Source organism: Euprymna scolopes, chromosome 27, assembly GCF_053919585.1.
Source record: "Euprymna scolopes isolate OS-2025 chromosome 27, ASM5391958v1, whole genome shotgun sequence".
Classification (NCBI taxonomy): Eukaryota; Metazoa; Mollusca; class Cephalopoda; order Sepiida; family Sepiolidae; genus Euprymna; species Euprymna scolopes.
Window position 1 is genome coordinate 83,753,190 of NC_136508.1, and position 17,095 is coordinate 83,770,284.

Below are 17,095 nucleotides of genomic sequence, written 5' to 3' on the forward strand. Positions count from 1 at the left end.
AGAAAGACACATACACAATAAAACTTAGAGGAAGAAGTAAACTAAATACTAGGATTTTATGTACGTTATAAAAAAAAATTGGAACCTTAGGAAGATTTCAATTATTTCAGTAATCTGCTGGACTAATGAAAAAGAGTTGCAAAAACGACTTGGTGAATACTTGGTGAACCAAGTACAAGTAAAAAAAAATGCATTTGAAGGGGTGTTTTGAATTTTAAAACGATGTCCCGGCTGGGGGGTGAGGCGGTGAACATCTGGCATCTGGAAGGTTACCAAATGTTTGTAAAAAGATTGAAAAATGAGAGAAACACGGACACACGGAATTTATATTATTTGAATTATTTGGACTACAGTTCTTATATTGGATGTGGAAAGTTTAAATGCAAAAAACAAAAAAAAAACAAAAAACAAAAACAAAAAAAAAAACAAAAAGAAAAAAACAAAACAAAACGATAAATCCAATTTCTGTAAGCTGAGAAATTTAATAATAAAGGACGATGTATCAAAACTTAGACTTGAACTACAAATTTATATTAATTGTAAGTCAAAGAAATTATACCGGTGTCGCATTATGTAAAGCATGATTTTTAAGATGGTACAATGTAACTTTTGTAATTTTCTAGGGATAACTGATAAGAAATAATTGTAAGGAAAACTTATGAGACCTTTTGGAAATAACGTTTCTTGCGTTTAATATTCGAACCTTTCGCGTTATTCTCGAAATGTTTTGCTCGATTTAACCGAATAATCCGAATTAGTAATTCTAAAAAAACATCTGTCGATTGGAGTTTCTGAAAAACGAGGTGAATGTTTGGCAAAAATAAAACAAAAAAAAACATCATAAACATTTGCCTGTTTGTAAATAACATTACTAATATTTCAATTCATAAATTTATTTATAGATAATTAAGATATGGGATTTATATTTATTGTATTGCAATGGCGGGCAGACGTCTGATATTGCTAACTCGTTGATTCTATAGTTCATGGACTCCCGTATTGCATTGACTACTAAGTTTCCGCCGTTATTTTTACATTTGAAATGTAATTATTTTCGAACAAATCTAAGGTAATATCTATTTATTTTCAAATCATTAAAATCAAATGTAAAGTTTAAAAAACTAACATTTTCGAACTTCCTTCTTTTTGCTCTTATTTTTATGTTTTGGTTGTTTTTTTTTTTTGATTTCTACAAAGTAATGGAAAATTTTTCAAGGCTGGGAAAACGTAAACAACAAAGAAGAATATATTAGTTGTTACTTTTTAAATTTAAATATTTTAAATGTAATTAAAAACAACGAAAACTTAGTTATCAAACAAATATAGAACCTCATATTGAAAACTATTATGAGAAAAGCAGAGAGTTTGAATACGATATGATGCCTTCAAATTTATTTGCCAGAGGCTATTGCCTCGTCGCCACCCCTTCATCATGCAACTGTTGTATGTATTATTTGAACTGTCCCGACGACTATTCTCATCTTGGATGTTATTCTCACAGAGTTTATACCGATGTAACCTTCTACCATCTTCAGGTGCAATCTTGTCTTACGCGGGAATAGATTTCAAAATAGTAATCTAATATATTATTTATAACTAGCTGTACCCTGGTACGCGTTGATGTGGCTCAATTTGGTGTAACGGAAAAGTCTAATAAAAAGAGAAAATGTATGGTTCTTATAGTCTTAGTACAGCAATGGACCCCCCCAAATAAAATAAATAATTAAAAAAAGGTGAAAATGTAAAAAGAAGTGGTAGTCTTGCAGTACGTAATGGTCTGATTTGTTAGTGTTTTTATTTAATGTAAAATGTTTAATTCTCTCGAAGAACACAGTGTTTATGGATGTATTTGGAGAAGACAAATCGTCGCGGACTCTGGCGAATGTGTTAACTTTGGGTAAATAATTTAAAAACTATATAAAACAGTGTCAGAGTGTTTTAGTTTGAACTGACTTTCCCGAACGTAACGTAAGCAACAGCATTTGTATGTTTGAACAAAATATATAGCAAGTGTAATTTCGTTAATGAAGAAGAAGCATTCATAAATGTTAATTTAAACACGTACAGATTTCTTTAGTAAAGAAAAAGCAATCATATTTTCGGATCTTAATCGGACCTTCATCGGGTTCTTTATTTTGTTTTTGTTTTTTCAATTGGAATGCAAGTAATTTCCCGATATAAATATGTAAATAATAAATGTAAATAATTAATTGCTGATAGTTAGATTCCTAGGTTAGAATAGTCAAAACAGGAACTAAAGACCGAGTAGTCGCGCAGTTTATGTTTATTTTTTGATTTTCAAGTGTAATGCAAGTAATTTCACGATATCGTAGCGTTGTAATAGTAATTTGTACAAAAATGGAATGTTTGTTTTATAAAAAAAATGTGTAGTTGAAAGCACTAATAAGTGAAGCTCATAGTTAGATTCCTCGGTCGGAGTCGTCAAAACCGGAAGTAAAAACCGAGTAGTCTCGCAGGGTGCGTCTTACGGTAAAAACATGTAAAACATAACAATCTAATCTTAATCGGACGTTGAGCGCGTTCATTATTTTTTGTTTTTGTTTTTTAAGTGAAACGCAAGTAATTTCACGATATCGTTGCGTTGTAATAATAAATTGTAACTCAGGAAGTGTTTGTTTATTTAATAATAACTTTTTAATGGAAAGCAGTAATAAATAAAGCTCATAGTCAGATTCCTCGGTTAGAGTTGTCAACACCAGAAGTAAAATCTGAATAGTCCCGCAGTGTGCGTTCTACGGTAAATAGAAAAGCAAAAAGGAAAAAAGGTAATGTTAATCGGACCTTAATATTTTTTATTTTTATTTATTTTTTTATGGGAGAAAAGCGAAAGAAAGAGAAAAAATGGCTTAAATAATCCTTTACGATTCCAATCCGCACTGTTCCTTGTGGACGCATTTTCAGCAGTGTTAAGTGGGAGCAGGAGTAGGAAGACTGTATTAGAGAGAAAAGATTTTACAACTTCCATTAATTCTAACCGATTTTGGCAGTGAACTCTCACCGGAAAAAATATAGGAATGTACGGTTATCGAGGAAGTGTAAGGATAATAAGCCTATAGCACACCTCAGATTCTATGCTGCAGTTTGTGCACATTACATTTGCATGTAATGTCTTGATTTTTAATCCTATTAAGGTCAAATTCACACGGGGAAAACGAGTTCATTTTATTTATATAGAGAATAGATAGATAGAAGAAGAGAAGAGATAGAGAAGATTAATAGTTTTCATATTGTACTGATTTATATATTATGCCTGCTTAGGAGGTCATTATCATCCAGAATATGTGCACATAAGGATAGATGGTTTTCTTTTTCCATCCGAATATGGTCAATCATACCCAAAATTTCCATATCTCTACATATTACAGCTGTACTGAGTTTTCTAACCTTACTTTTAGTGGATGATAGGTTTCACGTTTGTATATATAAATCTTTTTAGTTATATTGTATGATTAAATAAACATATCTTACCGAGGACAAGTGTGAAAAATTCAGTAATATTTTATGCGTCACATTTTCCAAGGGTTTTTGAAGAGAAATTGACAAAACAAACGAATTGATGCTGCTGCTCGTGTTTCTGGAAATAAAAGAAATTATATATATATATATATATATATATATATATATATATATATATATATATATATATATATATATATATATATATATAATACAATCTTAAAGTTGTCATATATTCGCACTGATAGTGCTTAGTATTAAATATGTTAATAACAGAGCAAATATATTAATAGGATATTTATAGGATTAATAGGATATCATTATTATCATATATATATATATATATATATATATATATATGTGTGTGTGTGTGTGTGTGTGTGTGTGTTTTATACTAGTTTGTATTAAATATTAAATATTTTTTTTTTCGATGCTGTTGTTGATGCTTTTATTTTGTGTTCTTTTGTTTATAGTTTTTTTTATCTTTTATGTATCTTTGTTCGTGTGTTAAGAATTCCGGCTTATTCTTTTATGCATTTATGTTTTTTATTTGTTTTATTTTGTAGCTGTATACTCTGTCTTTGTTTACGTATATAGGCACTTATTCATATATTTTTATTGAAATATGCAGTACCGGGTAAATTATAGTGTAAGGGAGATAATTCTGGTTAACATTATTACTTGTATCTTTTCTTTCCTCTTTTATCTTGCTATTTTTATTGAAATATTCATTACCGTGTAAATTATAGTGTAAGGGTGATAATTCTGTTTAACTTTATTATTTGTATCTTTTCTTTTTTTTATTTTGCTAAAGTTTAGTAAATATATACATACTATATATACCTACTACACATGTACAAACGCCCGTACATAAATACACATACACACGTAAATGTACGTATACCATATGTACATACAATATGTATACTATATTCAGTGCATTATAGCGTAAGGGAGATAACTCTGTCGAACTTAATTTCTTTTACTTTCTTTTTATTTAATTTTTTCTCTTTAGGAAGTTGTATTAACTTGCTATAAATATGTTTTATTTTCCTGGCCTGCATATATTTTATATATATATATACATATATTTTATCCTTAGTGGCTACAATATTATTTCACACTTTATGTATGGGTATTTACTTTATTTTCCGCGTTTCTATTTATTTGTTCATTATTCCTTTACCAACAATGCTTCAAGCAAACTACTACCTAATCTTATATATATATATATATGTATATATATATTAATATATATGTATATATGTATATATATCTTTATATATGTATATATATGTATATATATATTTTTATATATATATGTATATATATATATATTTATATGCATGCATATATATATTTATATATATATGCATATATATATATATTTATATACATGCATATATACATGCATATATATATTTATATACATGTATATATATATATATTTATATACATGTATATATATATATTTATATACATGTATATATATATTTATATACATGTATATATATATTTATATATATGTATATATATATATAAAATATATTTTTAGTCATCGACATACAGTCCTGTTTGGTTGTTTCACAACTCATCAGTGCCGCCAGACTAACACCTATCCCAAGCCGAGGATCGAACCTAGAACCGTCGTGATGACAGTCGGCAGTTCTACCCCCTGACTACGGAAGCGGTGGCCGCAATTAATCTGTCCGAATGTCTATTTAAATTAACATCCGTCAGCCACTCGTAAAGGGCTCAAACGTTTGTTTGTAAACAAACCGCGAGCTTCGCATTTTTTCAGCTAAATTAAGTAGCCAGTAAGATTATTTACGATAGTGCTCAACCCAAGAGGGGGGCTTTATAAAATATATTTTTAGTCATCGACATACAGTCCTGTTTCGTTGTTTCACAACTCATCAGTGTCGCTAGACTAACACCTATACAAAGCCGAGGATCGAACCTAGAACCTTCGTGATGACAGTCGGCAGTTCTACCCCCTGACTACGGAAGCGGTGGCCGTAATTAATCTGTCCGAATGTCTATTTAAATAAACATCCGTCCGCCACTCGCAAAGGGCTCAAACGTTTGTTTGTAAACAAACCGCGGGCTTCGCATTTTTTCAGCTAAATTAAGTAGCCAGTAAGATTATTTACGATAGTGCTCAACCCAAGAGGAGGGCTTTATAAAATGTATATATGTATATATGTATATATATATATATTTATATACATGTATATATATATGTTTATATACATGTATATACATATTTACATGTATATATATATTTATATATATGTATATATATTTATATATATGTATATATATATCTATACATATGTATATATATTTACCTATATGTATATATATATTTATCTATATGTATATATATATATATATACTTATATATATGTATATATATATATATTTATATACATGTATATATATTTATATATATGTATATATATATTTATATATATGTATATATATATTTATATATATATGTATATATATATATTTATATATATGTATATATATATTTATATATATTTATATATATATGTATATATATATTTATATATATTTATATATATATGTATATATATATTTATATATATGTATATATATTTATATATATATATGTATATATATATATTTATATATATGTATATATATTCATATATATATGTATATATATATTTATATATATGTATATATATATTTATATATATGTATATATATATTGATATATATGTATATATATATATTTATATATATGTATATATATATTTATATATATATTTATATATATGTATATATATATTTATATAGATATGCATATATATATTTATATGTATATATATTTATATGTATATATATATTTATATATATATATGTATATATATATATATTTATATATATATATGTATATATATATATTTATATATATGTATATATATATTTATATATATATTTATATATGTATATATATTTATATATTATATATATATTTTTATATATGTATATATATATTTATGTATAGATATATGTATATATGTACATATATATGTAAATATATATGTGCATACACACATATTTATGTGTACATATACACACACACACACACACACATATATATATAAGCCGTTGAAAAGAAATTAATTCATAATTTTAATCTAGATTTTTAAGTAGACTTTCACATTCTTCAGCGATACTAATAATTGTTTCATTCTTTTTTAATATGATGCTGTCAATTCACACCCAAAAATCTTCTAAGATTTAAATAAATTCTTCAGCACACTAGGACAATAATGAAGACTTTGTTTTTTAAGAAAGAAGCGTTGTTCCATTTGAAAATATGAAAGTTTTAGCCGTTAAAATTTTGGTTTCTTTAATCTTGATTAAAATATATAAAAGACCGTATTGTAATCGTTGCAATGCTTTCATATTTTACAATTAAAAAGAATAAACCTTTATAGGAATAAAATCTTACATGTATGTATGTATGTATGTATGTATGCATGCATGTATGTATGTATGCGAATTAACCCTTTTTCGGGGTCAACGGCCAACTAGCACCGTGTGTGTTTGTGTGTATGCATGTGTGTGTTTGGGTGGAGATGGCTCCCGTAAGCCGTGGTGAGGGCAACCTTTCTAGGAGATGCAAAGTTCTGATTTAAAAAAAAAACATAAAGCGGGAGACCAGTATCCGCATTAAGCTGGTCTGCAGTTTAACTTGTTGCTGGTATCTTGCTCTTGCTTGTTGCTGGATCTCAACATTTTGAACCGAGAGAGACTTTGCTGTCGTACAAAGCTAAGACCCTGTAACATTATCTGTGTATAGATACTCCCTCAGGCATTTGTCTATAAAAATGGTCCTGTGGCGATGGAAAAGTTGTGACGTGTGGAGACTTGAAATGCTGGAAGCATGTAATAATTGATCTCAATGACCGTCTTCAGTGTCATGCCTGCTGTACGGTGTGAATTCACTGGTAGGACTAAAAAAAAAAGTCATTTTTGGGCTCATGGATTTTAAGTGTCTGAGGGAGTGGCACTCGTCTGGCAAGACGTTGCAATCATCAATCATCATGTATGTATGTATGTATGTATGTATGTATGTATGTATGTATGTATATATATATAAGATTTTAAGCAACCATTAAAAGAACAATTTTCAAATCAAATGAAGAATTGGTTATAATGAATAACTATTAAAATAAAAGCTATTTAATAAAGATGTGTTTTATGAGAAAATATTTCAACAAAACCAATAATATTAAAAAAATAGTTTTAACAGATAATTTTTTTTAATATAAAACATGGTTTAATAAAAATGTATTAACCAAAATCCTTTTAATAAGCCACAGTTTTACTAAAAATTATTTTCTGAAATAAACTTTTTTCTAATATAAAACAAATAAGATTCTTTAGAAAAATAGTAATGCTAAAAAAGCTGATTCCATACTTATTTTTTGGCAACAACTCTTCCATATTACGAAATAAAACTGCGTTCATCATGACGATCTCGTTAACTGCAAAATAAAATAAATTTATATAATTAATTTTATTCTTATTTATTAAGAAAATAGTGACATACTAATATTAAAAGCAGCAGAGACAACGAATGTTCTTTTCAGTGTCGACTCGAGTGGAAAAAACTCAAATAACAGTTTCTTTAAACTGATCAACTATGCATAGTTTTTTTTATTTATTTTTATAATAAAAAAACATATAGGCAAAAATAGGATGAGCATACGAATGGGTTTCTGTTCTAATATTACACTATCGAGCTATCTAAATTAATTTTGTGTTATTAATATTTATAGTTGAATACAAAATTGAAAAACTTTATTTCAGAGTATATATATATATATATATATATATATATGTACATATATATATGTGTGTGTGTGTGTGTATAGATATGTGTACCTTTTCTTAAAGTTACCACGTTAAAAGGAATAGATACAAATATTTACTCATTTTCAAAGTGTTGGTCTTTTACTGGTTACACCTTGCGTACAATTGTTTCAGTACCCGGTATTGTCATACAAGTATATAAGAGTTCGTCAATTATAATTTTGCACAACTGGGCCTCATCAGCGCGTAAAAAAACATTATTTGAAAAGTTTCACAGCCCACGAAGAGAATTTTTCTTATTAATACAGCGGGTATTAATATATTGCGCGCGCACACGCACACGCACACACACGCGGGCGGGCTTTTTCTGCATATTTAATTAAACACACTTGCTTTAATAATTCCCGGATTCTGTAATAGTAGGTAGCCAGCATTTCTTTTCTTTCTATTGCACATGTTTCATTTCCCAGACAGACTTTCGGTAATCACGGGATTAAATTGTTGGGTTTGCAACAGGTTTTTTTTTTTTAATAATTCACTTTATTATTTTCTATTGATTAATTTTCAAATTATTATTTTACATAACAAGTGTGTTGAAAAGTATTCCCCGACTAAAACTAGAATATGCAGACCAAACAAACGTTTATATAGTGTAATAATTAAGTGCTTACATACGGTAATTGCAGGGGCAGGGGCCAACTTACAGAAACATTTTATGTTGGGAGAAAAAGAAAACGAAAGTAAAATACTCATATCCTGTATAGATGCGGCGGTATTTTGCAAGGCTTCATTGACGTAAAACGCATAGAAAAGGGTGGAATGATAGATCTTTTTCTTCGTTGCAAAATTGCGCATAACTGCTGTAGCCGTGTAGAAGATCCAACATAGTTACAAAGTTGAGTGAAATAATAATGATGAATTATGATCTAGTTACCGAGCTTCAAACGATAGTAATCTTTTTTTGTATGCGGATTTATAAAGTTACTTATACATGTGCAATAGTTTGGTGCAAAAATCTAAAGGTAGATGCCGATTATTTATACACTTATACAAACGTTTACCCCGAAGAATAAAGATATAAATATAACAGATAAATATTGATTAAAAAATAAATAATATATGTGTGTATATCTCGTCAGAATGTAATCTACACCTCTTTCTCTCTTTCTTTTCATCTTTCTTAACCCACCCCTCTGTGCAAGTAGTTGTAGACTGCTACTGATAGCACGTGACTGTTTCTTTGTTGACGATTGGTCGAGTGATTTTTTGCTCACCGATTTAAGCGAAAATGGAAGTGAAAGAAGGCAGTTACTGCCTTGGTCTTTGGGAGTGAAAGGTCGTTGTTTGAAAATGTCGGACCTGAATGTAGTAACTCATCGTGGCGAGACATCAAGAGGCTCTAGATGAAGGTCCCATTTCATCAGTTAAATTTTCGTCTGGGTGACGAAAATGAAGAGGAAAATGCCGACTGAGTTCAGACAGAAAAGTCTTAAAAAATCAAGTCAAAAGTCTTGTCTAGAGGAAAAGAAATAAATGCAAATGTTAAGCCTCAGACGAGTGAAAAAAGTGACGGTGCAAACAACAATAATTTGCTTGTTCTTCATGAAATATTCGAAGTGAAAAGGAAAGTGTATAATCTTCAATGGTGCAGCAAGAAGAAAGAACCTTCTCTAATGAGAAAAAAGTTTTCGTTCGACTAAGCTGTCGAAGCTACATCAGGTCAAGTAATGTTTTTTTTCCAAGTAAAAACCGACAATATGAATAAAAGAAAGTTGAAGAAGATGCAGATTTATTTGATAAAAAAGAAGAAAGTCCAACGAGACATTTTTTTTAAAAATTGTTATGCTATCTCAAGCAGGGATGCCAATTCTTTTCTCTAAAATAAACATCGTATAAATTATCCTTTCTTCTAAAAAAAAACCCAACTATTTTTACCTCAAAGAAAGTTTTGCCTCTTTCTTTTCTTATCTTTTAATTCTATTCTTTCTCTCTCCTGAACTGTTACTAGAACCTTTGCGGTTTTCCAAAAGGGGACATTTTTTGGCAGTCAAAATACAGTCTTTTATACAGTTAAAAGGTGAACTTCAGACTTTATTATTATTTTTCCTCCCTCCCCTTTCAATTTATTTTTTCCCCCGCTTTAAATAAAAATTTATAATTATTTCAAGTGATTTTTACTTCCTCTTCTTTCTCCTTGTCTTAATTGTAAATGGTTATATGGAATTGGTTTTTACAGGTTCTAATATTTAAATACATCTAATTTGGCTGTACTAAGTTAAATTCAGACAATCCCTATGCGTGTATTTATCGATCTACATTTTTGTATATATAGATAGGCGTATATGAATATCGGTTACATATGGATCTTTGATCCGTATTTATTAACATAATACCTGAAACAATTTATTCCACGAAACGCGAATGTATGCAATTGTCAAAATGCTGAATGATGTACATGTAGATATGTATTGTATTTGTTATATGCGTACGTGAATGTGTGTATGTAGATAAAGTTACATTTATTTATATATGTGTGTAGCAGTATCGATACGGGTACTATGCGTGTATATACGTCCACTTGACATATTTGTATGTATATATAGACGTAGATATATATAGACGTTGAGTGTATGTATATATGCGGGTATTTGTGCATGTCAATGTATAGAGGTATGTATTGGAAATGTGTGTTGATATACGCCTTATGTTTATAGATGTGTGCCAGTGATAATATCGGATTGTTGCAATCTACACACTACGCGTGTAATTTTGTTTATCCGAAATGTGCCTTTTCCAACATTAAATTTTGATGTTGATTACATAGAGATAAGTGGAGTAAAAAACACTTGACATTAAGTGTCATTATGATCAAAGTTGAGAGCTCCAAATAATATATAAACATAAAGACAACATAAATAAAGGATCTTTACTAATACAGATTAAACACATTCCTAACTTAGAATGACGCGCACAAATTCTTTCCACTGCGCTTCTTCCCCTTTCCCCTATTTTCGTCTTACCTTATCACATACGGACACGGTTTTGTTTTGCCGTTTCTTTTTCTTTCATTTAAATTAGATAAAAGAGTTTTTTGTATCTCCAAAAAATAATATTCTTGAGTTTGATCTCAAGTTGACAATACGGCTTTATGAAGCAATGTCTTTGAAACGAGACACTGCAGAAACATGTATGTACATATGTAGCCAATAATGTTTGTATAATATATATATAATATATATATATATATATATATATATATATATATATATATATATATATATATATATATAATAGCTGTTAAAAAAGGAAGATTGGATTTTTTGTATCCATGATAAAAAGAAGGGCGGAGGAAAAACATTCAATGAAAGTTAAAAAATCTATGTAAATAAGGGAGTAGAGTCAGCCGACCGGGTTTCGCCCTCACTTTCAAAGCCGAATCGATGGGTTTTTTTTTCTGTATAGGGAAAGGAATTCAAACGGAGAAACAACTAAAATAAAATCAAACTATCGAAAAAGAAAAAAAAAATGGGGGAACGACAAAAATAACTCTATCGGTATGATAATTATACAATGGAGACTAATGACGCCCAGACCCAAAAGACAATCCCTCTACTTACAGAGAGAAGGTCTCTTTAAACGAACATGAATAGTCTCGAAGACCTTCACATTAAATAATTAATGAGCGTGACTTAGAATAGAAAATGAGTCATTGCTGAAATTCATTGCACATCGCGGGATTTTAAGCAAATCGTCCGTTATAGCAGAACCATACGTATTACTCAGACCATCCGTCGGTCGGTAGATTCCATTCGTGATTTTGCTGGTAAATGTTGTTGGACGCGCCCATCTAATATAAGGGTCGTTCTGCCAACATAGTTGGCACTGCAACTACATTTAAACTGATAAATGGCATTATTCATATGATGGGGACAGCAGAAGTCCTTTGAATAGAATGGCAATAATGGTTTTGTCGAAAACACAACACATACATTGGAGGCAAAATAGCAATGTTCATCAGCTGAGTTAATCTGTTTGGCGAATTTTTCACTTATTGTCCATAACTTAGATATTTAGCTGCCATCTTAGTTTTTATTTGAGGAAGATTGTTTATCCTTTTTATGACGGAGTTAATCACATCAAGACGGTAACCATCATTGGACAACGTAGTGGTAATCGTTTTTAGTTCTTCATCCAATTTAGATTATGAACAAATCACGAGGACACGATGTGTTAAGGTCAAAATTAATTTAATTTATACTTTCGTCTGTTAGGGAAAAATGAATCCCAACGTCTATACAGCCTCGTAATGTCGGTTTACGGTAAATTGATGTAAGATAACTTGATGGAGTTTCGTTATCAATATATCAAGGAAGGCTAAAGTAGAACCACTTTCTCCCTCATAGACATATTTTAACACAGGATGCATTTTGTTGAGTAAAGTGAAGAATTTGTTTGCCTCCGTTTGGTTATTGAATAGACAAAATGTGTCATCTACATATCGAAAGTAGACTAGCAGTTTTATGGTTCCAGATAACAATTACATAGAACCCACAAATATATTCGCCATTACTGAGCCTTAAAATTAGAAAATAGAGACAAGAGGAAATGCACAGTGGTATATTGTGATGTGTTGGGTTCTAACTTAGTGATCATTAAGTAAAAACTACGCCGTTCTAAAAATAAATTTCATCTCCGAAGATTAACGGCTTACAAGGCGAGTACTGAATTATGAATTACGTTGAACGAATTATACATTTAACCCTTTCTTCGATTCGGGTTTTGTGTCGAATTACAATTTTCTTGGAACTACATTCTTTGTATGTCGGTTCCTTTAAAACGAATAATTGATGATCGTAAAAATCACTGCAATAAATACTTTAATAAAAAAAATAGCTTACCTCCGAAATTATCTGTTAAAACATTGGAAGGAATAAACACGTTGGACTCACTTTCTTGAACCCATTTCGATTGATTTGTTTCTGCGATTGGAAAACTGATATTATTGAATGGATTCACTTTTGCTAATTCAATGACTGGAAGAAAAAGAAAAAGAATCACATTCATTATCATCATCAGCAACATCATATTTTGTTTTACGTATTAGATGTATTCGATTGATTTTACAATTTGACTTTTAAACTAACTTCTCTGTGGCCAGGTATTTATTTATCCCTCTTATTTCTTCAACTTTATACTACAACCAATGGTTTCCTAGATGTTTTTCTTGTCAACTAATTCTGCTTCTTTAACTATCCTACATCTACTAATCTAAGCACTGTTACATGGAAAAGGGTTGCCCCCTTTCCATATAAATAAGAAGAATATTAAATAAGTGAAAATGAGATTAGGATAAGCCTAGAATCAAACCCTGTAGGCAAAGTTAAGAAATGAAATGTTAGAAATTAAGTCTATGGTTAATTCTTTTACAAATCTGAATATTAAATATGTCAGTAAAAGAATGAACACTGAAAATTAAATTATATTGGTAAAAAATAGGTTAGAGTTATATATTGAGGATTCTTTTGTTCGTCAAAAGTGTGTTGACAAACATATGTAAAGCCACGGGAAATTGGTCACGCTTGAAAAACACACTTCTGACGTCATAGACAAAGGACATTTCTCCACATTATGGGTTCAGATTTTAGCCAGTCAGTCAGAGAGAGTTGATCAACCAAGAGTTGACATAGTCAGCGGAGAGTCCCCTTAGAGGCGAAGGGTAGAAGATTAACCATGTAGATACAAGTGAATTCCTGACGTCATTCGACCGGCCAGATGAATAAAGCAATCATCATTGTGTTTTGAAACTGTTGTCTTGTGTCATCCTTCATCACGAAAAAGGTAATGTGTTTATCATCTTGTAACGAACTCTTGTGTAAACCCTTCCAAGTATTATGTGTCCCCACCATCATCATAAGTGAAGTATCTTCTCCTCTCTAATAGGTGTTAAAAGAAATGTAATGAATATAAATGTCTTCTCTCCCTCATCATCACTATCGTTATGTCTGTATTACATGCGTTCTGTTCTATATGTGCCCAAATATGAACTCTGCATCATCCCTTTAATATGAACCTCTGCTACACAACAGCACTCTCATCCATTGTTTCTTCTTCTTCATAATAATAATAATAATAATAATAATAATAATAATAATAATAATAATAATAATAAACAGTTGCATCTTTGTTTTACATGCTGGCATTTGTTGGGCGGCTTTTAGAAATTTACATCAATATTAAACTCGTTCTCAATCTTTATTCATCCATCAATTGAAATGGATGGCTCTTGTCTTGGGGAGGCTCCATATTTTGACAAGCCTATGGGTTTGACCTTTACTCCTGATCCGAAATGGAACACGTACATCAAATCTGTTGCCAGGGATGCTGGGAAAATGATGGGACCCTTCTACCGCTCCAGAAGATATCTCACTACTGATGCAATTCTCTATCTGTATAAAAGCCAAGTACGTCCAAGGATGGAGTACTGCTGCCATATTTGGGCAGGAGCTGCTAAAAACAGCCTATCCTGCCTTGACAGAGTACAAAATAGACTTCGTGGTTTAGTGGGGGATGCCATTTTCTCTTCCCTGCAACCTCTCTCCCACAGAAGAGACGTTGCGAGCCTGTCTTTATTTTATCGTTATTTCCATGGCAGGTACTCGTCTGAGCTCCAATCTCTCGTCTCCCCTCGCCAATCTTTCACGAGAAACACCCGTCTGGCTGAAACTACTGTCAATAATTTTCCCCAATCTTTATCTGTGCCTAAATCCAAACGTAGATTCCATGAGCAAAGCTTCTTTCTTAGAACTGAACGGCAGTGGAACTCTCTGCCGCTTGCCTGTTTCCCACCTGACTACAACTTGGACGTCTTCAAGTCCAACATAAACAAACTCCTAACAAAACGCGCCCTTAAGTAAGACACTCTATCAAAACCCCCAATACTAAGATTACTACAATACTATCTCATTGATTACTGTGCACGCAATAACTCTTATTCCTGAGTAGCCTTCGGGCCTTGATAAGTGGTGACCACCATGAAAAAAAATCTATCTTTCTCGCAAATGTATCATTATTATTTTCTTTGTCAAAAAACAAGGAAAGGAATGCAAGAAGAGAAACTGCTATAAAGATAATTCATAAGAATGATAAAAGCAGACATCTATAAAACCACCTCAATGTGGAGAAGAAAAGAACACCTGAACAGAGAAATAGAATCACTACTGACAACTGCATAGGATAATACACTTGAAACTACACCAAAGCTAAAAATATGTGAAATAGAGAAAAACAGTAAATGTAGATTTTTTTTGGACAATGAAACCAATCACATAAGTGAATACAGTAAACAAGTTCCAAAAAAATACAAGAACAGTCACGACTGCATGGGGAAAGCAATCCATTGGAAACGTTGCAAACGAGTGCGCTTTAAATATGCTACCAAATGATACAGACCAAACTGGAGTACCGGAAAACAATCTCTTTAGGAAATGTAGATACAAACATATAAACTCACCCAAGAAAGGAAATCAGACGCCATAATCGGTAACAAGAAGGAAAGAAACTGACAAATTGTAGCTCTTGTCGTTCCAACAATACACAGGATGTCAAATCCTTATTTGTAATAAGGAGATAGAAAAACAAAGGAAATACACGGAACTTGCCAGACTACCAAAGGCAATATGGTTCATAATGAAATAATAATATAAGTAAAAAGACTAAGAGAAAATTGAATTAGCATTAGAATATACAACGAACGGCAATGATGAAAACAACTGAAATCTTAAAGAAAAATCCCCTAATGCGAAAACCAACACACATAAACTACGAACACTATATAGCCACATGAAACTTGCAGGAGGAAAAAGGAAGGAACAGTATTAATTGCAAGAAATGATATACCCTTCCCCCCAAAAGAAATAAAGACAGACCTAGTGTTATCATTAACAAGTGTATTAACAAAAGTATGTTACAGATTATTTGATTCTAGAGTCATAATTGCCAACAATTACTGCCACGGTGTTATATTGTAACTGTATTTATTTTGTTAGGGTAAGTCCATTTATTCCTGAAATACACCATGATATCCCCCTGAAGCTTTTGCACCATAAGAAGTCAATACCTTTGTCTCTTGAAACTGACTTTCATAAAATTGATATTTGTTTCTTTTAGATATTTGCTTCTGAGTAATTACTTGTGGAACTAGTAATACGAACATGTTAACCATGACGTCAACCACTTCTTCTCTAGAATTATCCTCTACAGAATCGAAATATCTTTTCCTGAAATGCATTTAATGGTGAATTTTGGCACGTTCATCACATAGAGCCATACCCCAACTCCTATCCACAATGCCGATATCTCAAAATGATTGTTGTTTTAAATTTTTTTAAAGATTTTCCTCAACATTAAAATTTTCTTTTTTGACATTTAGTCTCATTCCAGTCTCTTATGAATCGGTAACAGTCTTTCGAAAACCGTCCTGATCATTCTTGTAAACATAGCTTTAATTCTATACATTCATAGGAAATTTTGTATGGCTTTCTTCATGAGATTACCCTTCACTTTGTAAACGCTCTTTTAAAAGTATCGAAAATCGCTCCGCTTGACCATTGCTTTTTGCGTGATACGGCGCGATTATGTGGCGTTTCACTAAAATCGACTGACAAAACATTTTGAATTCACTGGACGTAAATTGAGTACAGTTATCTGATACTACACAATTCATGATCCGGAAACGTGCAGAAAATTTATGCAGAAACCCAGT

The 17,095-nt window shown here is 30.9% G+C and overlaps 1 protein-coding gene across 1 annotated transcript in view; it reads right to left on the reverse strand.

The window, feature by feature from the left end:
- Positions 1-17,095, reverse strand: part of LOC145248628 (uncharacterized) — a 157,883-nt gene that overhangs the window by 17,759 nt on the left and 123,029 nt on the right. Inside the window, exons 15-17 of the mRNA XM_080110305.1 lie at positions 13,233-13,367; positions 7,940-8,006; positions 3,490-3,595 (exon numbers count right to left, since the gene is read on the reverse strand). Of these exons, the coding sequence (XP_079966431.1) occupies positions 3,490-3,595; positions 7,940-8,006; positions 13,233-13,367 (308 nt within the window). The remainder of the gene's footprint in view (positions 1-3,489; positions 3,596-7,939; positions 8,007-13,232; positions 13,368-17,095) is intronic.